At 39.9% G+C, this 23,781-nt stretch overlaps 2 protein-coding genes across 3 annotated transcripts in view; one reads left to right on the top strand and one right to left on the bottom strand.

Annotated features, from left to right (window-relative positions):
- The window catches only part of LOC309486911 (uncharacterized protein), a 65,693-nt gene extending 54,934 nt beyond the window's left edge, over positions 1-10,759 (bottom strand). The window contains exons 1-6 of the mRNA XM_082154378.1: positions 9,783-10,759; positions 4,561-4,662; positions 4,329-4,465; positions 4,181-4,223; positions 3,461-3,586; positions 3,264-3,362 (exon numbers count right to left, since the gene is read on the bottom strand). Coding sequence (XP_082010504.1) covers positions 3,264-3,362; positions 3,461-3,586; positions 4,181-4,223; positions 4,329-4,465; positions 4,561-4,662; positions 9,783-10,454 — 1,179 coding nt within the window. The 5' untranslated portion in view covers positions 10,455-10,759. The remainder of the gene's footprint in view (positions 1-3,263; positions 3,363-3,460; positions 3,587-4,180; positions 4,224-4,328; positions 4,466-4,560; positions 4,663-9,782) is intronic.
- Positions 10,760-16,600: 5,841 nt separating this feature from the next.
- Positions 16,601-19,450, top strand: LOC309486668 (tubulin alpha-1B chain-like). Of its 2 annotated transcripts, none has more exons than XM_082154048.1 (4): positions 16,601-16,753; positions 16,848-17,067; positions 17,166-17,314; positions 18,444-19,450. In XM_082154048.1, exons 1-4 carry the CDS (start codon positions 16,751-16,753, stop codon positions 19,419-19,421), a joined length of 1,350 nt encoding a protein of 449 aa, XP_082010174.1. In that variant the 5' UTR covers positions 16,601-16,750; the 3' UTR covers positions 19,422-19,450. The 2 variants fall into 2 exon arrangements, with proteins under 2 accessions (XP_082010174.1, XP_082010175.1); XM_082154049.1 differs by having other exon boundaries at positions 17,166-17,318; positions 18,448-19,450.
- Positions 19,451-23,781: the final 4,331 nt, after the last annotated feature.

Genomic DNA, 23,781 nt, shown 5'->3' with positions numbered 1-23,781 from the left:
TGGTAATGTTATTTCACAGTGCATTAACTATGTTAACAAATACTGTACAACTTTTGATTTCAATAAGGCTATAGCCTAAATGTTGAAATTAACAATGTTGTAGAAGTGCAATTTACTAATAGTAAATGTTAACTAATGTAGTTAAATAGTTTAATAAATAGAACATTATTGTAAAGTGTTACAGATTTTTTTATACACCAATTCAGACGTCTCGTGAGTTCAGTGTTGGACAGGTCAGTTGTTTAAACCATTCATTAAATTGAATCGGTTCAAAGGAATCATTAGTTCGCGAATTTCCTTGATTTCATTTTTTTTTTATATTAAAACTAACATCATAAAGTGTGATCTTTTTTTAATTCTAGAGCTATAATTGACTCTTCTTATGACCATATAAAACAAAACAGCTCCTTGGAAAAAAGGAAATGTAATATAGTAGTAGTTATAAACAAAGGGTTATTTTATTTCAGATTAACATTTGAGGGCAGCAATTGTATTCATAATGTAAAAATAAAACCGATGTAAGGTTACTTGAAGGCATTATAGCCGACTATTCCTGCCAAACTTCCATGGTTGCAGTGAGTGTTACAACAGTAAATCCATGGTGAATGTTGCAGATCTGTGGACACTGGATAGTTCATTCATGGCACAATGTTTCTTCCAGGATTCCACGTCAGCGCGGTTTGATCCGTTAATAACGGAGAAATTTGAATGTTTCTCACTAGATCTCGCAGCGATGTTATTACTTCTGTGGCGCATTCAAATGCTTTCTTTACTGGATCTCTTATTAGCGCTGTGTAGTAACAGTGTCGCATCATCACGATCGGCTCGCGCTGCACTGGTCCAAACTGATAAACGGTCCCGTCAACCACACAATAACGAGCAGTTTCGTTCCGCTTGCATTATGTTTGCCATTTGATGTTGGGCAATGTTGTGGTCGCGCCGTCTCTTACATTATGAGCGCGCTTGCCACGCGCAACGCGCCTACATTTGAAATAACGAAATTGTAATTGAAATCGGCATTGTAAGCATAAGATTTTTTTTAAACTTTGAAAAAATATTTTGATATAAAATTATTAGTGGAACATTTAATGCATCTTTATTCACCTCAAAGCATATCCGCTCCCGCGCCCCCCCTGTGAACTCTGGCGCCCCCCCAAGGGGGCGCGGACCCCAGGTTGGGAACCAATGGTCTACGGCACGCGTTGTGTAATTATCTCGGCAGTTTAGGATATCGCACAAGATTTATCAACACTAGGGTTGGGTATCGGTTGGGTTTTATCCGATACCAGTACTTACTCGGTATTTTTCAAACGGTTCCGGTGCTTAAACGGTTCTTAAACCGGTACTTAAGAAAACGAAACCGTACACACTTTATCAAAAAAATAATACCTGTGTGTGTTTTCTGAAAAAGATTTTCTGATTTCTGATTAAATAAAAAATTGTGCCGTTTAAAAGGCTACTGATGTAGCCGAAAACACTTAAGTTAAGATCAAAAAATGTTCTTCTCATATTATTTATATATATTATATATTATATTACGTATTATATATTATAGACTTTTACAAAACAGAAAAATATCTGACACTGAGCAGAAATATTTAACACACATAGTATAGCCTCATATAAATATACTTGATATACTTCATACTTGATATGCAAGATTTGCAGTTGGCATTAAAATACTAGACTTACCCGAAGAGGAACACTGCAGCTGAACTTGAACTTTAGTCAAGAATGTCAGAGGTTTTGGGTTCTAATCCGCATTCGTAGTTTTTTGTTTGTTGTTGTTGTTTTTTTAAACCGATTATGCTCATCAGTGGTTGTAAATCAAGCAGGGACACTTTGTGTGCATTAGGCTATATTTTTTTATTTCACCAGAACTCTCCGCGCACATACTCATCTGAGACGCGAGCACACACACACACACACACACACACACACACACACACACACACACACACAAACTCACGCACATACTCATCTGAGACGCGAGCACACACACACACACACACACACACAAACTCTACACACACGAGACGCGCGGAACTCTCCGCGCACATACTCATCTGAGACGCAAGCTCACACACACACACAAACTCACGCACATACTCATCTGAGACGCGAGCACACACACACACACACACACACACACACACACACACACACACACAAACTCACGCACATACATCTGAGACGCGAGCACACACACACACACACTCGCGCACATACTCATCTGAGACGCGAGCACGCACACACAAACTCTCCGCGCACATACTAGACGACGCCTCATAAATAGATCGATCTCTGCAACGTATTGAAGCGCGTCCGCGTCCAACGTATTGAAGCGCGCGTGAAGAAAGTGCGGTGTGCGCGAGCCACAAGAATCCGCGCCACTGATCGCAGATCGCTAGATCAGAGCGCTAGATCGTCTCTTATTTAACAAACGAACTAAATGAATGCTCTGCTGGTTAACTGGAGATGTTTTGTTATTGGATCATTCATGCCGCGAGATGTTTTATAGGGGGCGGTGAAAAAAGTCAGGCACCGAAATCAGGCACCGAAAGTTGCGTTCTTATTCGGTCTCGATACTACCGTTTACGTCGGAACCGGTTCTCTATTGGAACCGGGTTTCGGTACCCAACCCTAATCAACACAGAAAACATTTCATCACTGGACAGTTGTTGTTTTTTTTGTTCGACACCATCGTGCCAATTGATTTTGATTAATATGCGCGAGGGAGAGAGAAAGCAAGACAGCGCTCGTGTTGTTTGAAGACGGTGAAGGTGAGCGCGCACGCGGCCGGGGCTCTCTCTCTCTCTCTCTGCTCATTCTTATATATGCCCTGTTAAACTGACCGGACTTAAAAACACATGCAAATATAAACTTTCACTCTATGATGGTTAAGATGTGCCATTAATCCGCGAAAAACATGCGTCAAGGGCCGGGGAGCAGCTGGCCCGTAACGGTTATGAATCACGGATCAACTACGACAGTCTACATCGCACATCCTGCGATGTGACTATCGTGGATTCGCACATCGCGATATCGATGCTTAAACAACACATCGTGCAGCCTTAATCAAAACCATACAGATGTTTTGTTAGTCTTTGGCAGAGTATCTGAGGCACGAGCTGTAAAGGCTCCGCCCTCTTCTGGATATGAGGGTGTGGGGAGCAGCAGATAATTTGCATTTAAAGATACATGCACGAAAACAGCATGTTTTTCCCTCCACTCAAAAACGTACTAATTTGACTTTTACTCACATCAGGAAGGACTGTCAGAACTACGCCTTCATACACCGTACTGTCAATGTCATCTGTTCCTCCTGGTGCCACTTTCACGTCAACCGCACATTCTTTTCCCTGACATCACAAGAAATTAAAGCACAAAAATATCTTCAATATGTAAAATGCCTTAAATGAATTCTGGGATTTTAGCACATATATATATAAACACATACCAGATTTTTCACTACTGTGAAATGCACTTTAACCCCAGGCACCAAGTTAGCTCGGTTTCCAAAAAAGGCATCAAATACAAAAGAGAATTTCTTCAAATCCTCCCGTTCAATGAAACCACAATTATTCTGAGGAGAAATCAAAAACAGTGCTATCAAAATGTTTGATACTCAAAAAGCATTCAGATTTTCAAGCAAAAAAATTTAAAACAATAATAATCACTCATTTAAATAAAAATGTAGCACAAATGGTTATATGGTTTTAAATGTTAACTCGGAAAATAATGGATTGAAAAAAAATCTAAAATAGATCATTCCAGTCCTGGCTTCTGATTGGTCAGCAAAGATTCCAGCGACAAGCAATTTACCAATCAGATACAATCTTTGTCATGGTATACACTTTTTTTGTTACAGAGTTAATAGTTTGAATGTTCTTGTTTCCCTTAACTTATAGGTAAATTATGCATTGCTTTCATTATGGCTATTAACATCATGCACAATGATATTCTAACGAAAATTAAACCATTTTACTATAATACAAAAAGTGTTTTATGTTGCATATGTCTGTCATAGTTGGTTAGGTCAAAAACTGATGATTAACATAGAAATCTTTTATTACATCACGGTTTAGCATCATATTTGTTTAGCGCACACTGACATGTTCAACACATTATTCATTATTAATAACCTACTAATATAATTTACAATATTTTTAATACTTACACCAATAAATGAAATGATTCCCAATGAGCGTCCACGAGGAGTGCTGAAATGAAAACACACATGTTTGTTTACTTCAACAACCTCTCCTTTCTCAGAACCACTATCCATTTTCCATAAAAAAAAAAAAAAAAGCATGGCTATAAATTACTTTGCAGAGATATTCTTGAATGCTGATATCTTTGATGCCATCGATTTGGAAGGTTCTGTCTTTGTTTCTTTTGGTGCCGGCTGATCTTTTTTCTGCGGAGGTTGGGGTGGACAGGCATTTCCAGGGAGAGGCATGCTCTAAATTAAAAACACATCAGACATTGCACTGCAGATCTGCAAGCTTATAGAAGAGCAAACATTTAGCAATGAATTAAATACAAGTGTGAACTTACAGTGGCACTGAACGCCTCAGGTTGTGGCTGAACTGGACCTGGGCCTCGGAAATCTAGTGGAGGTCCAGCAAACCCTCCTCTCTCTCCAAATGCATGATTGCCCTTATTTACATGAAAAAAATAATAATATTTGCTTCATTCTACATTCAAATAAAATTGACAACTGTTTTTAATGAAATATTGCAGTATTTATTATAAATTATTAATCCATGGCCAGCGTTATATCTTAAAAAGAGTGAGAATCCCTCTTGCATTTATGATGTGTTTACTGGCACGAGGGCGGGACAACCAGTCAATAATTTGACATCACAGCGATAGCAAACAACCACCCATAATCCAATCAATTCCTGATGGACAAAATAAAGTCCACGACTCCCACCCTATGTTTTTTCTGTTTGTTTCATTCTGATATACGTCACACAATAGGGAAGAAAAGACTATTGCAACTTCAGGCCCTGTTTACACCTGGTGTATAAGATGCGTTTTGGTCGATCGGATCACAAGTAGACGAGGGAGACACATTCCTGTTTACATCTGGTGTTTTAATCTGTCTCTTTTGTCCACTTTCAACCACTTCTGTCCTGATTTCTTCGAGGGGAGGGTCTATGGGCCTTTTCAGATCTTTAATCTACTGGATGAAATAAGCTCACGCAATTTACATATGAACAATATCTAAGACCAGCCGAACGCTGTGAGTGTGTGTTAGAAATCAGGAATTGTGAGAGAACATTCGGTCTCATTCATCATTAAGCATGCGTACGCACACATTTGAGCATGAAATGTGCGTACAGTCGATTTTAAGAACAAATCACGATTCACCAAAAATTTCGTGATCAAATTTATTCTAAATTTACGAAAAAATATAGGAACAACTGAAACCACACGCACACAAAATGCACTTAGTCTGTACGCCACGGCCTTCTAATCGCGTTGTTATATTTCATCCTAACACGACTATAATTATATGGAAGTATGTTGCATTAATTGTATTATATAATCCATATATAAAATTATATAATATTATTAAATAATACAATTAAATTTTTAAATACATTCCATTTCCATCATATACAGTTAAAGCAGCGTTATAGCTTCAGCTGCGAGGTTTCTCTGAATAATGCAGATATACGCATGTGTACAGCTGGATAGGTAGAGGTCTGTATAAAAGCAGTTTATTGTGAGAACTGGTCTGCAAACAGCAGGAAGCTTGACGAGAGTGACGGAACGCTGTAAGGAAAGCATCTCCTTATGTGGAGATGGTTTGGGTGTGTTTTATGCAAATGACTAACCTCATGCACACAGCCGCTCATTTAGACTACTCCAAATTCACTAACATCTAACAAGTTCTTCTGTGCATACAAATACAAAATAATACACGCAATTATTAGTGAATGAGACCCATAATGAGCTTGGTACGTTTTCTCGTCTTCACACCAAACTTGGGTCTCCAGCCAAATGCCCAGTCCAAATACATACACTTGTGATCTTGGCCACTTGAGAGCATGTGCACACGACAGGAAGTAAGTGCACAAGACTGTCCCATGTCTTAAAAGTGCAGTGCCATTAATGCACACTAAACCCACACTCTCTCGAATACCGCTTCGGCTAAGCGTATCCCATCATGCATTATGTTCGGGAACTCGCGTGCCCAGAAATCGCGAGGAAAACATTTCACTGTAAGTTTAATTATAATTAGATATTACATAATTTGGTAGTAAAACAAAGTGTTGCACATTTTTATTGGTGCAAATATGAGAAGGGTGTGTATTTTGTACAACATTTGCAACTGCTTTCTATCACTTAATAAGAAGCACCACAATTTTAAATGTTACATAGACTACTGAACAGACATTTAGAAGTTTATTTTAAAATGCAAAGTGTATTGGGAAAAGAAGCTCTGTAAACACGTGCATTTTTTATTTATTTTTTGCAAGACTATAAGTGTGTCACATCGGGTAATCAAAAGATCTATGCACACTTGCAGTCTTCACGACAGGAAATACGTCATGTCAATCGATTTTGCACACACACACTAGATTCAGCCGGACCGCGTGACCCCACACACTTGTTGATAGGACAAATCGGCGTCGTCAGCTGGCTCTCCTGGAGCGCGTTCTGTCTTACAGTAAAACACAAAGTAAAATAAAAAATATGGTTGATCTTTCTCAATTCTCCACTTTCGTGGCATGTTTGCGGCTGCCAAGTTTCATTTATAGAAGCACGCAGCATCTGGTAGGTGACGCTTGCTCGCTCTCATTGGCTGTTGCGGGTATCACGTCAGAGGAAGCCAGATCAAGAGTCGTGGAGGATCTGACGCTATCGGGAGCAATAAAATAATCGTAATAAGACCACACAATTGAGGATTTTTTGGACAAAACGTCAGTTGCGACAAGCCTCAAATCGGGCCACACCCCCCAGATTGTTGGGGGATGCAAATCAGGCTTAAAAATCTGCCTTAAAATCTTCAAGTGTCTGGGCCAGCCTAATGGCGCATTTCCACTGCATGGTACGGTATGGCACGCTTTGGCGCTTTTCCACTGCATGGTACGGTACGGCTCGGTTCAGTACGGCTCACTTATGACACATTTCCACTGCATGGTACGGTACGGCTCGCTTTAAATGGTACCACCTCTGTTGAGGTTCCAAGCGTACCGTACCGATACTAAAATGTGACGTGAAAACACTGCAGATCACTGATTGGTCAGACAGAATCATCACTACCAGCGTCATTGTATTTACAACACGAGACACTAAACCCGCTAGATTTAAATAGCCAGTAGACAACAGCCAACACTGTAGCACCTGTTTTAAAAGTATTTGCTTCAAAAAAATAGTATAAACTTTAAAAAAAGAAATGGCTGAATCGTGGTCAGTGGACGAGGTGCAGACGTTCCTCTCGTTGGTTGCCGAGGAGTGGATGGGGAAACACAGAATGAAAAATTTGCATTTAATATGCAAATTTTAATTTGCATATAATCATGGCAGTAGAGACGGCAACTATAATGATCAGTCCCACCCACTTTGAAGCGGTACTAACTGCAGTGGAAAATCAACCGAGCTAAAGCGAACCGAACCGTGCCGAACCGAGCCGTACCACGCAGTGGAAAAGCAAAGCGAGCCGAACCGTTCCGCGCTGAGTCGAACCGTACCAAGCCGAACCGAGCCGTACCATGCAGTGGAAAAGCAAAGCGAGCCGAAACGTTCCGCGCTGAGGCGATTCGTACCGAGCCGTACCATGCAGTGGAAAAGCGCCATATGAAGACAAGTGGTCAAGTGCAAAGACCGCAAACTTGGGTATTTGGACAGGGCAAAGGTTTAAATCCCGTCCGGCTAGCGCGCTTCCCATAAAGTTTAGACATTAGGTTTATAGGCGCCTAGGCGTTTTTTGTGGCTGTTTGAACACATTTGATCACATGAGTGTTTACACTACAAAAGCAATCCGGTCGAATGCGTTTTCGACTACCCCTGGAAGTGGACAAGCTCAAAATGTTTCAGACCCCGTTTACACCTGTATTTAGTGTCGTCCACTTGTGATCCAATCGACCAAAACGCATCTTAATACTAGGTGTAAACAGGGCCTCAACTTCCTCCCAAAATATCAGTACTGTGATAGTTCAAAGCAGCTCATCTTATCCAGCTCCAATCATAATGGACCCAAAAGCACATGACATTATTAGCAGAAAGTTCCATTCTTCATCTCCAAACTTTTTTATTAAAAAATTCGTACTTCTTCATACTTTTACACTCTCTGATCCAACTTGACTATAATTTTTCTCCATCAATAGTCTATATCAAGGGGTTTCATTAGGGGCCGCACGGCAGGGTCAACAGGTCCGTGGAAAAGCAGTGCAAAAAACAACAACAACAACAACACAAAAATGAACTAGGCTAATTGACTAAATAAACAAATACATTTGGTTAAAATAAATTGTATTATTAAAGTTAATAATACATTGTAACATACAAATGTAATCAACATACTTATAATATTGACTTTTCTATACTTAAATATAGGCTAGCTGCTGCATTTAAAATTTTAGATTGAGAGTCCATTGCATGAGGATGATCATATTTGGGGGTCGTGGCATAAAAAAAAGATAGAAAACCCCTGCCCTGGTCTATATAACTTTAAGCGATAGATCATTTCTAGAGGGTGAGTTCATCATCATTTACTCACCCTCAAGTTGTCCCAAACCTGTATGAATTTATTTCTTCTGAACACAAAAGATGATATTTTGAAGAATGTCATGGATCCCCTTGACTTCCACAGTATTTTTTTCTAAACTATAAAAGTAAATGGGGCCCGCCAACTGTTTGGTTCCCCCCTATTCTTCAAAATATCTTCTTTTGTGTTCAGCAGAATTGAGGGTTAGTAAATGATGACAACATTTAAATTTTTTGGTGAACTATCCCTTTAAGATTCTATCACAATCCTAATCCTGTAGTCCATTCATTTTAAGCCAAAATGGGGGTCAACCTTGAACAAATTGCAACAGAAGCAAACTCAACTGATTTTGTATCCTCAATATGTCCTGAGTAAGAAAGAAAAGCCCCGAAGAATCCCATTAGGGGAAAGTTTAGAAAAAGACCCAAATATAGCCTATTCATACGCCTATTCATTCTTTTTCTTACGTGAATAGGGTAACATTTTTAACCTTTAGATATCACCATGCATTACTGAGTTGATTACTTACATCAAGGCAAACAAAACAAATAGTTTTTAATTGTTTGTTAACATGGACAAACGGTGCATAATCTAATTACGAATGTGCTAATTTGCATAAATACCACAACAGATCTAAACATTGGATATAGCCAGGTTTGTCCATGTTAACAAACAATTTCAAAAAAACTTGTAATACATTTGTTTGTTTGTCTTGATGCAAGTAATCAACTCAGTAATGCATGGTGATATCTAAAGGTTGAAATTTACCCTATTCACGTGAGAAAAAGAATGAATAGGCGTATGAATAGGCTATATTTGGATCTTTTTCGAAACTTTCCACTAATGGGATTCTTTGGGGCTTTTTTCTTTTTCTTACTCAGGACATATTGAGGATACAAAATCAGATGAGTCTGCTTCTGTTGCAATTTGTTCAACCTTTTTTCATAAAATCACTGGACTACTATTCCCTGCCTAAATCCAAACACTTGGCTAACGTTATTGCGAAGTGATTGGTCAGCGTGACAGTACAAAACAAATGAGGACCCCAAAAACTTACATGTACATCCATCTGTGGCACAAAATGAGGGTCTCTTGGACCATACTGCTCCATTTGGTCGAATCCAGGGTTCATCCCGTGGAAACCTGGTCCGCCTTCATATTCAGACGGGTGGAAGTTCGAGGGTCTTCCCAGAAACTCGGGCGGGCAGAAATCAGGACGTCGATCATCAAACTCAGGCGGGCAGAAGTCTGGAGGTCGCTCGCAAAACTCCGGGGAACGGAACCGCGGTGCACAGTCAAGCTCTGGGCGGTAGAACCGCGGTCCTGGTGGTCGGTTCCCAAACTCTGAGTGATGCTGCTGGAAACGCGGATCAGGACCGTCAAAAGCCTGGTGGTGGAACTCATGTCTGTCGGGAAAGTCCATCGGGTGGAAAGGCTCATCGTGCATCATGAATCCCTGTGTTTCATGCATAAACCGTCTGTCCCCTTCCATGTTATCCATCATCATCATTCTGGGGTTTTGGGGCCCGAAGTCCCGATGGGGCCCAGGGAACCTCTGTCCAGGTGGGCCCATCGGGCGGACAGGAGCAGGACCGCGAAACCCGCCGTGAGGAGGAGGAGGTCTGGGTGGAGGAGGTGCTGGTGCTGGTGCTGGCATGCCATGCTGTGGTCGAGGTCCCATAGCCGGAACATTCCCCTTTCCTTTCAAACGCTTGCGGTTTTTCCCCATTTTCCAACGGTTGGCGGCTAGTGTCGTAACGTTACAACAGCCACAAGTTGCTCGGTGAGCCGCTAGCGGGCCAGACGAACCGTGTCACTAACACGTTAGTTCGCGCACACAACCATGCAGATGTAATACTGTTCACGTCGCATCAACGCAACAAAATTAAAATAATAAAACTGTTTTAATACATTTGATTTCAGCTATGAGCAACTCACTGGACGTAAACTAACGCTCAAGGGTCCACTGACTGCACGGACTCACTTCTCCAAAAACACAACACACGCATAGAAACGATACAAATGGCCGGCGGATGTGACGCAACGGATTCAAAATAAGAGTGCACAAAAGATGGCGTAAAACAAAAAAAAAGTACACACACACAAAAGAAGGATCTTCTGACGCAGCTCATCGGATCTGTCGATTTTGAATCAATGGATTAATCAAATGAATGTTATTTATAAATGCTTATTTATCTATGTTCAGACTTAAGACATAAAACCGTCTACTAAAGAAAATATCTGTCGTATTTTAACGACTTTCAACTCAGTGGGAAATTTGCAATCATATATTTATATGGTTTAAATAAGCTTTTTAAAAATGTTTTATTTAGTTTAATATTAAAAATGAATTACGAATATTCATTTTAAATATAGTTTAAATATTTTTTCTTTAAAATGTTTTCCTTCAGTTTTCCACATGCAGAATCCACCAAAATGACTCAATGAAATCAGTGTCTTCTTCAGTTTTTTGTAGGCTAATAGGTTTAGATATACCAGGAGATTGAGACTAGCTCATATATACTGTAAGTGACACACTTACCTGCGCTATATATATATATATATATATATATATATATATATATATATATATATTAGGGTGGCCCTTAAGTGTGCGAAAAAAAATAGTTTTCTGTTTTTCTGCAGCCTGACCCCCCAGAGTTGTTCCATTTATGCTAAAAACACCCCAGAAAAAAAATGGGGCAAAAATATTAATATTTAGAGGTAGCTCAAGCACATCAAAGTTTGCTGTTTTTGTAGGCAATTCTACAAGTCAGCAAAATTCTTCATTCTAAAACGTTTAGCATTGAGAATTGTATTCAATACTATACACAGTTTGCAGAATGCATCAAATCACGTAGCCTATTACTTGATCACAGTTCAATGTGAGTACAATATTAATTATTTAACCAAATATATCTTATACAACATACATTTGACTATTCAAAGATAACTGATGATACGCATCTTTTCACAGTTTGCACAGTTCAAAGTCAATAGTTCAGAGTTTCTTAACACCAAGCAGTGTTGATTTCTTGGCATCTGGAAATTGTATTCGGTTTTGCTCAATGACTTGCAGAGCATACAGCAGCTGTTCTTCACACCTAAAGCACCCGGAATGTGACGCATCTTTCTTGGATGAGCGCAACACCACGTTCTGCGTGGTCGTTTGTTACCGCCAGTCCAGACTATTGATTATTGCCTCAGCAGCTTTGAAATCATCTCTACTGTTCCATGATTCGGGATCTTCAGACAGGAATGCATGTATACCCAGCACTGAAAACAGGTTTCTGCTGGACTTCGAGACAAAGTTAGTTGTCCCTCCCGTCGCCATTGGGCTCCTCTGCTGCCTGTGAAGTGCTTAAGTGCCGACGACCGCAAATCACAGCCAGTAATGACAAATACTTGAAATAAGTCACAAAAGTGGCAAAATAACAGAATTTATGCTTCTTCAAGAAATGCATAGAATATCTTTTGTGCAAAATGACTGTAAATTCAAAATTGCCATTAAATAAGCAAGTATATAATTTAAATATTTGAGATAAAATTAGGCAAGTGGTAATTATCACAAATTGAGCATAATAACTGATTATACAAAACTTCAACGTCATCGAGCCACCTCTAAATATTGTTCAAATGAGCTCATATTTTGCCTGAAATATTTTTTCATGTATTGGAACAACTTGAGGGGGTCAGACAATCCTAAATCAAAACTTGAAAAATAAGGGCCACCTTAATATATATATATATATATATATATATATATATATATATATATATATATATATATATATATATATATATATATATTATACAAGGGAAAGGAAACATTTACTCATAAGGACAAATAATTAAAAAGAATGCAATGTGTAGGTTGAATTCAGGTTGATTGGGACACTTTTTCCAATTAATCTCAATGGCAAAAAGTGTCCCAATCAGTAAATGTATTACTAGCACTAGCAGACAAGCAACTCTGGTCTGGCAAGACCGAGTGGGAAAAACTTGGAATAATTAAAGGAAGGTTTGGAAGTGATATGGCTTGTCCTTTGAAACAAGACCTATTTTGGCCAAGTTAAAAATGATAGCTATAGCTAAAAGACTCATATTGTTTCAGAGAAAATCGATAATTACACTAAGTTACATGATTGACAAAAGTTTGTTACATTTAAGCCTTTTTAGGCTAAATATAAAGGCAAAAGACAGATGTAATTAGACTGATAAATACATAAATGTCCATACAGTAACAAGGTTATCAGAATCAGAATCAGAATGAGCTTTATTCGCCAAGTGTGCACAAACACACAAGGAATATTTTGTGGTTTTTACAGGAGCTCTTGGTACATACATACATATATGACATTAGAACAGGCATTTAAATGTGAACATAAATAAATTGAATAAACAATAATAATAGTTCTAGTATACATCTGAAACAAACTAAGACTTATGTACAGATTTGTGCATTGTGTGTACAGCTCTATAAATAAAATTTGTATATGTATTTACACAAAAAAAACCCTCTTGCTTCTCTCTCAAGTACTGAATGAATTATACAGCAGGTGTTAATTGCTGTTTTAGCAGTTTAAGCTGGAGATAGCATGGGGGAAAAAACTGTTTTTGTGCCTAGATGTTCTAGTGCGCAGAGATCTGTAACGTCTGCCTGACGGCAGAAGTGCAAACAGGTTTTGGCCGGGGTGGGAGGGGTCTGTGATGATGTTCCCTGCCCGTTTCTTCACTCTGGCATTGTACAAGTCCTGAAGGTTGGGGAGGTGTACACCAATGATCATTTCAGCTGTCCTAACAGTCCGTTGTAGTCTTCTTATATCTGATTTGCTGGCTGACCCAAACCAGACAGTTATAGAAGTGCACAGAACCGACTCAATAACAGCTGAGTAAAACTGAGTCATCTGTGCTTGTGGTAGGTTGAACTTTTTCAGTTGACGAAGGAAGTACAACCTCTGTTGGGCCTTTTTGACAATGGAGTCAATGTGATTGTCCCACTTCACGTCCTGAGAGATGGTAGTGCCCAGGAACCTGAATGACTCCACTGCTGTCACAGTGCTGTCCATGATGGTGAGAGGGGCGAGTGCAGGGGGGTTTCTCCTAAAGTCCACTATCATCTCCACAGTTTTGAGCGTGTTCAGCTCCAGGTTGTTATGACTGCACCAGACAGACAGCTGTTCAACCTCTTGTCTGTAAGCAGACTCGTCACCGTCCTGGATGAGGCCAATGACTGTGGTGTCGTCTGCAAACTTCAGGAGCTTGACGGAGGAGTCTTTGGAGGTGCAGTCATTTGTGTAGAGGGAGAAAAGCAGTGGGGAGAGAACGCACCCCTGGGGGGCACCAGTGCTGATGGTAAGGGTCCGAGATGTGACTTTTCCCAGCCTCACTAGCTGCTGCCGGTCTGTCAGGAAGCTGATGATCCACTGACAGATGGAGGAGGGCACAGAGAGCTGGGTTAGTTTATTCAGGAGGGTATCCGGGACGATGGTGTTGAAAGCGGAGCTGAAGTCCACAAACAGGATCCTTGCATAAGTCCCTGGTTTGTCCAGATGTTGGAGGATGTAGTGCAGTCCCATGTTGACTGCATCACCCACAGACCTGTTTTCTCGATAAGCAAACTGCAGGGGGTCCAGCAAGGGTCCAGTGAGGTCCTTCAGGTAGGCCAGCACCAGTCTCTCAAATGACTTCATGACCACAGATGTCAAAGCAACAGGTCTGTAATCGTTAAGTCCAGAGATTTTAGGTTTCTTGGGTACCGGGATGATGGTGGAGTGTTTGAAGCAGGAGGGGACTTCACACAGCTCCAGTGATCTGTTGAAAATCAGTGTGAAGATGGATGACAGCTGGACAGCGCAGGCTTTGAGACAGGCTGGTGAGACACCGTCTGGGCCTTTGGCTTTCCTTATCTTCTGTTTCCTGAAGACTCTGCATGCATCCCCCTCACTGATCTGAGGTGCAGGCTGAGAAGCAGTAGGGGGAGGGAGGGGGGTGTTGATGGTTGTGTGTAGAGACGGTCAGAGCGGGTGTGGGGTGTGAGAGCAGGCTTTTCAAATCTACTGTAAAATACATTGAGATCGTCGGCCAGTCGTTGATTCTCAACAGTGTTGGGGGATGGTGTCTTGTAGCTGGTGATGGCTTTCAGGCCTTTCCACACTGATGCAGGGTCGTTAGCTGAAAACTGGCTTTTCAGCTTTTCAGAGAAGCTCCTCTTTTAGCTCCTCTGATCTCCTTTGTCAGTGTGTATTTGGCCTGTTTGTACAGGGCTCTGTCCCCACTCCTGTAGGCATCCTCTTTGGCCTGACGAAGATGTTTTAGTTTTGCAGTGAACCATGGCTTATCGTTGTTATATGTTAAAGTCCTAGTGGGGACACACATGTCCTCACAGAAGCTGATGTAAGATGTCACAGTGTCAGTGAGCTCATCCAGATCAGTGGCTGCAGCCTCAAAAACACTCCAATCAGTGCAGTCAAAACAACCTCTTAAGACCTGCTCTGTTTCGCTGGTCCATCTCTTTACAGTTCTTACAACTGGCTTAGCAGATTTAAGTTTCTGCTTGTAGGCTGGGAGAAGATGAACCAAACAATGATCAGAGAGTCCCAAAGCTGCACTGGGGACAGAGTGGTATGCGTCCTTTAAAGCAGTGTAGCAATGGTCCAGTATGTTAGTGTCCCTGGTGGGGCAGGTGATGTGCTGTCTGAATTTAGGCAGTTCATGGGTGAGATTAGCTTTATTAAAATCGCAGAGAATGATAATGAAAGAGATGTATTATGTGAATGCTTGGCTAAAGAGATGCGTCTTTATAAGACTTGTATAATTTTTGAGAGACAAGGCCACTGTGTCACCGTATGGTGCTTGGACCCTGATAAGTGTAGTAATATTTATATTTAAATCAGTGATACGCCTATAGTCCTGCATGTAAATGCCATGGTACATGTGCATCGTATATATTAAAGTGTCATCATTCATTATGATCTAATGATTATTTTCTATGATACACTTCTTTTAGAGTTTGTGGCTCCTTTTAGCTTAGAGCACCTATAATCGATGTAGAAATGAGACGTTTGTCTTTGTTTTTTCACAAATCATATTTCACTGCGTAAGATAATTTGAACTATGATGTTAAAACAATAAAACAAACTACACAGTCACATTCCTGAGAATGAGAGCTTTCTTTTTATATATGACTTTTCTGTTTTGTCTTTGTGAAATACATAATAAATACATATTCATATTTATATTTCTGCATCGCTGTGGGGGAGGAGCGATTTTGTGACGACTGTATTTTTAAGCTTTATATTCTTTGTATTTATTATATTTCAAATAAATTTGTATATTCGTTTATTTAGTTTTTTTCTTCATCCACAAATGTATGACTTTTGGAAGCGCAATTTGATTACCATATAATATTGAATTAACGTAACCTTCTGTAATTTTTACTCTTCAAAGTGTACACTTGCAGGTGTTGATTATATATATATATTTTTTATTCTATTTATATTTTATTATAGCCTTATTATTATTTTTTACAATGTAATGATTTACAGATAGCCCCATTAAATAATAAGGATAAACAATATTTTAAAAGTATATAATTATCTAATATCTGACTAATTAAAAATTAACCTTAAAACATAAAATGCTAAATGGGGCACATATCTATAGGCCTATCTAGCATAAATTTTTTTTTTTAAAAACCCGTAAAGTATACGTTGTTAAATGTTGCGGGCATGTAGACAGGGACATTACCATAGCAGAAATACAACGTGCCACAGACGTTGCCACGTAAATGTGTTTGCTGGGAATTACTTTGTAGAGTTCATTAAGAGCCACGCCCTAATTTGAGACGAATATAAATGAAGATCAGGTGGGTGGTTTGGTGTAGCTGTGAAGGTGAGGATGTTTCTTTTAGAAAGGGAACGGTTGATAACTTCTGGTAGCTTAGTTTGTGTTAAGAGTGTGTTTTATATTTCCAGGGTTTAAAGGCTCAGAATTAATTCCTACTTGCTGTGATACTCGAGCATAATGGTGAGATTATTGCTTGTTACCTTCACTTTATTGTTACTGCTTAACCTCTTCAACTGTCTGAATGTTGTGTGTTTGTTTGTTTTGGGCAAACCAGAGGGAGTGCATTTCCATACACATTGGTCAAGCAGGTATCCAGATGGGTAACTCTTGCTGGGAGTTGTATTGCTTGGAGCATGGCTTCCAGCCAGATGGGACCATTGTTGTAGATGGCAGTATGGTGGCAGACTCCTCTTTTGGCACTTTCTTCAGTGAAACGGGTGCTGGGAAGCATGTTCCTCGTGCAGTTTTTATTGACCTGGAGCCGACAGTTGTTGGTGAGACTGAATCCATTCAGGCTTTTTTCCTTTTCAAAACTCTTATTGCTGTACATCCAGTGTAGCTTATATCCTTATCTCTTTTGTTTGAAATTCAGATGAGATCCGCAACGGACCCTATCGACAGCTGTACCACCCTGAGCAGCTCATCAGTGGCAAGGAGGATGCCGCCAATAATTATGCTCGTGGTCACTATACCATTGGCAAGGAGATCGTAGACTCTGTGCTCGACCGGATGCGCAAAATGGTGAGTTCACTCATCATTTGAGGTTCTTTAAAGGTTGTTCATGGAACTGCATATACTAATGTCTGTGTATTGCCATTGCACAAAAGTTTCTTTAAAGGGTAACTCTTGCCAAAATGCAACCTAGGTTCTTTTTGTTAATCTACCTGAGGCAAACTTTCGTTTAAAAGCATAATTAGAATGGAAACGCCACTTAAGTTTGACTGTAGCTTCGTTTTAGGTTAAAATGCCTTGTGAATGGGGCACTTTTGATAGCATCAAAAATCACTATTTTTAAAACACTAAGGAGGCTCGATACAACATGAAACTTTGCTCAAAGTATCACCAGGGGCTCTGCACATGAACTCGAGCATTGAGAACATTGTGTACACTTTACTAAAAAGAGAGATTTTGAACAACTCACTGTAGCCGTGTGTCCACCAGCATTCTGACAGTCAAAAATAGGTGATTTGCAAATGAACTGACTCTGAATTTTAGTTTTGTTTCTTATGAGGATCCTTTTTCAAATACAAGGTCAATATTGATTTTCACTAACGAGAAAACAAATTATCTGTGAATTTATATTGAACTAGGCTTTTAGGAGCCTTCCATCTTTACTCTCCTCCCTGTTACGGAGCGACTATTTTTGACTGCCAAAATGCTGGTGGACGGAAACACAGGAGTTCTTTTTAGTAAACTCTCTGTACACCATGTTCTCAATGCTCGAGTTCATGTGTAGAGCCCTTGGTAATACTTCGAGCAAAGTTTCATCTGTCGAACTTTCTTAGTATTTTATAAATAGCAATTTGATACTATCATAAGTGCCCCATTCACAAGGCATTTAACTTAAAACGAAAATATGGTCAAACTTAAAAGTGGCGTTTCCACTCTAATTATGCTTTTAAAACGAAAGTTTGCCTCGAGTAGATTCGGCAAAATGCAACCTAGGGTCTTTTTGTTAGTTACCCTTTAATGTTCTTCACTCTTATGAAAATGCATGTTTTAAGAACCGTTCACTGAAAAGTTCTTTGGCATTTATCTTGAACACCCCTCTTTTGAAACCGTTAAGTGTGTGGTGACCTTTAAAGACCTCTGCAAGATTATTGGCTGTATTTGAATACCCACCTTTCTTTTCCCTCTGATTCCTCTCTAGGCAGACCAGTGCACCGGTCTGCAAGGGTTCCTGATCTTCCACAGTTTTGGTGGTGGAACCGGCTCTGGTTTCACTTCTCTGCTAATGGAGCGACTATCTGTCGATTACGGTAAAAAGTCAAAGTTGGAGTTCTCTGTATATCCTGCCCCGCAAGTCAGCACGGCTGTGGTTGAGCCCTACAACTCGATTCTTACAACCCACACCACTCTCGAGCACTCGGACTGTTCTTTCATGGTGGATAACGAAGCCATCTTCGACATCTGCAAGCGAAACCTCGATATCGAGCGTCCCTCATACACCAACCTGAACCGGCTCATCGCCCAGATTGTGTCCTCCATTACTGCGTCACTGCGCTTTGACGGCGCCCTAAATGTTGACCTCACAGAGTTCCAGACAAACCTGGTCCCGTACCCTCGCATTCACTTTCCACTGGTCACCTACGCCCCTATCATTTCAGCTGAAAAGGCCTATCATGAGCAACTCTCCGTACCGGAGATCACCAATGCCTGCTTCGAGCCAGCAAACCAGATGGTGAAGTGTGACCCTCGCCGTGGAAAATACATGGCCTGCTGTTTGCTGTACCGTGGCGACGTGGTTCCGAAAGATGTCAACGCCGCCATAGCCAACATCAAGACTCGGCGCTCCATCCAGTTTGTAGACTGGTGTCCTACGGGGTTTAAGGTGGGAATCAACTACCAGCCGCCCACCGTTGTGCCAGGAGGGGATCTGTCCAAAGTGCAGAGAGCCGTGTGCATGCTGAGCAACACCACCGCCATCGCCGAGGCATGGGGACGCCTGGACCACAAGTTTGACCTGATGTACGCAAAGAGGGCTTTTGTTCACTGGTACGTGGGTGAAGGGATGGAGGAAGGCGAGTTCTCGGAGGCTCGGGAAGACATGGCTGCCCTGGAGAAAGACTATGAGGAGGTTGGTGCTGATTCCACTGAGGACTGTGGAGAGGAGGATGAAGAATATTGATGATAAATGTATTTGTAATTGAGTAAATAAATGAGCATTAGAAAACTTGTTGCTTATAACTAGTTTTGCCTTCGTGACCTTGTTTACATGTGGTTGTGTCCTTGGGCATTTAGGGAACATAACTGAGCCACAGTTGAGCTGAAACCACAGTTGAGCTGAAGTCACATTTCATAGTGGTGTGGGGTTCATGCATGCCAAATTATCAGGTTTGATTAAATGTAACCATCAGTTATTTCCTCATGGTTTCTAACCACTTTAAAAAAAAAAGCCTTTGTGAACTGGTAGATTTTTCCCTAAACCTAACTATCTGGGGCGTCTCCAAATCGACACCCAATTCCTTAAACTGGGGCGTCTACTAATTGACACCAATACCTTTATGCTCTTGCGTCTTCAGTCGACAACTGGCCGAGTCTTACTCTAACTTGCTTCCCTAAACTAGCTTCCTTCCTAAACTAGCTTCCTGCGCAGGAATAAATCAACAAACAGACCTGCAAATGTCCTTTAATCACGGCCAGGAGATCTTCCCGAGCAGTTCTCATGGAAGCTCTCCCAAGAAGCAAGGCTGGAGGATCTGACAAATTCCATTGAGAATCCCACCGTAAAACACTAATACAACAGTTTTTATAGAATCGAGAAAAATAAGACTAACATGTCACCTTCAATATAATTGGGTCAAAAGCCCCAACGTTTTCTGTCACTGGCACAGGTAAACTCTGATTTTGTGATTACTTATCACAAGGTTTGAGAACTAGTAATGTCTAGTTTCACTTCCCCTATTTTATTTACACGCATACTCAGTCACAAGTTTTCCCCAAAGACTTTGGAAACATTTAAAAGCATATGAATGTTGTTCCTACAAGAAAAACAAATGTTAGTTGATTAATTAAAATCCATCACAGAACCCATTCCAAAAAATATGCTCAAATTTAAAGTTTATCTACCTTAAATTTCCAATGCTGGAAGAGGGGGGGAAAAGGGTATGTAACTTTGATCAGTGAAGCTTGCTGGATACTATAGTATGGGGGCAAAGAACACTAAATGGCTCTAAGTGCCATTTTGTTGTTATGGATTTGGATTTAGTCCATTATTCCACAAATAGCAAGAGGCCAAATGCAGAAACCAAGTGTTTGAATCTCTTCATCTCACCAAGTAAATCTGCTTCATATTAAGTGTTTGCAGGGGTATAAGGGTACCTGAAAACTAAAAGTAACAGTACAGATGCCTTCCAGTGAAAATGACTCCATTACAAGTCCCCATTTCATTACCTCTTTAGTAAGTCTAAGCCTGACTTCACAGACTGGGCTTAGATTCACCTGATCATTTTTCTTATGATGTAACACGCATTCACGGTTATTGCTTCTCAAAACTGGCTTTTCAGAGAAGCTCCTCTTAGCTTCTCTGATCTCCTTTGTCAGTGTGTATTTGGCCTGTTTGTACAAGGCTCTGTCCCCACTCCTGTAGGCATCCTCTTTGGCCTGACGAAGATGTTTTAGTTTTGCAGTGAACCATGGCTTATCGTTGTTATATGTTAAAGTCCTAGTGGGGACACATGTCCTCACAGAAGCTGATGTAAGATGTCACAGTGTCAGTGAGCTCATCCAGATCAGTGGCTGCAGCCTCAAAAACACTCCAATCAGTGCAGTCAAAACAACCTTGTAAGACCTGCTCTGTTTCGCTGGTCCATCTCTTTACAGTTCTTACAACTGGCTTAGCAGATTTAAGTTTCTGCTTGTAGGCTGGGAGAAGATGAACCAAACAATGATCGGAGAGTCCCAAAGCTGCACTGGGGACAGAGTGGTATGCGTCCTTTAAAGCAGTGTAGCAATGGTCCAGTATGTTAGTGTCCCTGGTGGGGCAGGTGATGTGCTGTCTGAATTTAGGCAGTTCACGGGTGAGATTAGCTTTATTAAAATCGCAGAGAATGATAGTGAAAGAGATGTATTATGTGAATGCTTGGCTAAAGAGATGCGTCTTTATAAGACTTGTATAATTTTTGAGAGACAAGGCCACTGTGTCACCGTATCAGGGTTGCCAACTTTTCAGTTTAGCTCGGAGTGAGACTTCTCCGACGGGGGGGGTAACTGGGGGGGGCTAACTGGGGGGGTCCCTATTTTAAAAACAAAGACTTATAACAAAATATAGGTAACAAAATATAAAATAAAAAAGAATGGCAGACATTTAGGTCAAAGTGGCGAAGCTAAAATCTTTGTCACTATTTTCTTTGTTATTAAAAATTAAGAACAGAGATACATATTACACATACACAACTTAATATACAAATTAAATAAACAGTGCTTTATTTTTTCAGCTATAGGTGTATTTAACAGTAGAATTGAAGAAAGTAATTAAATGGACAAATATGAAAATAAAACACAACAGACTTAAAGTTCTCAGTCAAGAGCAGTGAATGATTTCCTCTGTGTGTTTTGTTGTTTTATTAACATTAAAGGGATAGTTCTCCCCCCAAAAAGTCATAATTTACTATCTTAAGTTGTTTTAAACCTGAATAAGTTTCTTTCTTCTGTTGAAAATAAACGTTATTTGAAAGAATGTCAGTAACCAAACAGTTGATGTACTCCTGTGACTTCCATAGTATATTTTTTTCCTACTATGTATGTCAATGGGGACCAGCAACTGTTTGGTTTTGGGTGAACTATCTCTTTAAGAACAAGCGGCAGCATGTTTATTATTAGGGCTACTGTCTAACTGCACGCGACGCGTCTAATACACGCATATATATATGACAAGCAGATTTTAATTAATTTTCTCTGTTTGCTTTCACTTTAGACATAACCAACTTTGTTTATGTAAACATTGTCTGTATTTGACAGTATTTGCGCAATATAAGACTCAAAAGATAACTTAGTCCAGTAACAGGCTTTTAGTGCATGTGCGCGTCGAGTGTACGCGCTCAGTAAAGCGCATATTTGAACAGCGCATCAGCAGCGAATGACATGTTTAACCGGCAAGGCTTTAAAGCACATGCAAATAATGAACTTTTGTGAACTGCAGTGTCCCGTTCCTCTGCGTTAACATTTGATGTGAATATACGTCGTGCTGCAGTGTAGACTATAGATGAAGGCGCCGCAACTGATAAAATGCGCAGTTGTAAGACTTTCCCTCTCTGTCTCGCATGCGTGCTCGCTCTAGGTTCTGGGAGATTTTTAACTAATTTGCGCCATAACTAGTGGTCCATCCAGTAGTTAAGAGCCTGAATTGTTTATAGTAATTCTGAAATTTAGTGCACATGAGTGGAAAAAAAATAGAGCACAGAAGAATGTCTATTTTTGCGTGAGATTTCTTTGTTGAGCGTGAGAGCGTGAGATTGAGGCTGAATGCGTGACTGTCACGCGAGATGCGTGAGAGTTGGCAACCCTGCCGTATGGTGCTTGGACCCTGATAAGTGTAGTAATATTTATATTTAAATCAGTGATACGCCTATAGTCCTGCATGTAAATGCAATGGTACATGTGCATCGTATATATTAAAGTGTCATCATTCATTATGTAATCAAATAGATTTTCTATGATACACTTCTTTTAGAGTTTGTGGCTCCTTTTAGCTTAGAGCACCTATAATCGATGTAGAAATGAGACGTTTGTCTTTGTTTTTTCACAAATCATATTTCACTGCGTAAGATAATTTGAACTATGATGTTAAAACAATAAAACAAACTACACCATCACATTCCTGAGAATGAGAGCTTTCTTTTTATATATGACTTTTCTGTTTTGTGAAAAACATAATAAATACATATTCATATTTATATTTCTGCATCGCTATGTGGGGGAGGAGCGATTTTGTGACGACTGTATTTTTAAGCTTTATATTCTTTGTATTTATTATATTTCAAATAAATTTGTATATTCGTTTATTTCGTTTTTTTCTTCATCCACAAATGTATGATTTTTGGAAGCGCAATTTGATTACCATATAATATTGAATTAACGTAACCTTCTGTAATTTTTACTCTTCAAAGTGTACACTTGCAGGTGTTGATTATATATATATATTTTTTATTCTATTTATATTTTATTATAGCCTTATTATTATTTTTTACAATGTAATGATTTACAGATAGCCCCATTAAATAATAAGGATAAACAATATTTTAAAAGTATATAATTATCTAATATCTGACTAATTAAAAATTAACCTTAAAACATAAAATGCTAAATGGGGCACATATCTATAGGCCTATCTAGCATAAATTTTTTTTTTTTAAAACCCGTAAAGTATACGTTGTTAAATGTTGCGGGCATGTAGACAGGGACATTACCATAGCAGAAATACAACGTGCCACAGACGTTGCCACGTAAATGTGTTTGCTGGGAATTACTTTGTAGAGTTCATTAAGAGC

Source organism: Leuciscus leuciscus (genome assembly GCF_965113295.1).
Source record: "Leuciscus leuciscus genome assembly, chromosome: 22".
Taxonomy (NCBI): Eukaryota; Metazoa; Chordata; class Actinopteri; order Cypriniformes; family Leuciscidae; genus Leuciscus; species Leuciscus leuciscus.
The sequence above is the reverse complement of the archived record's forward strand: the minus strand, read 5'-3'. Positions and strand labels throughout refer to the sequence as shown.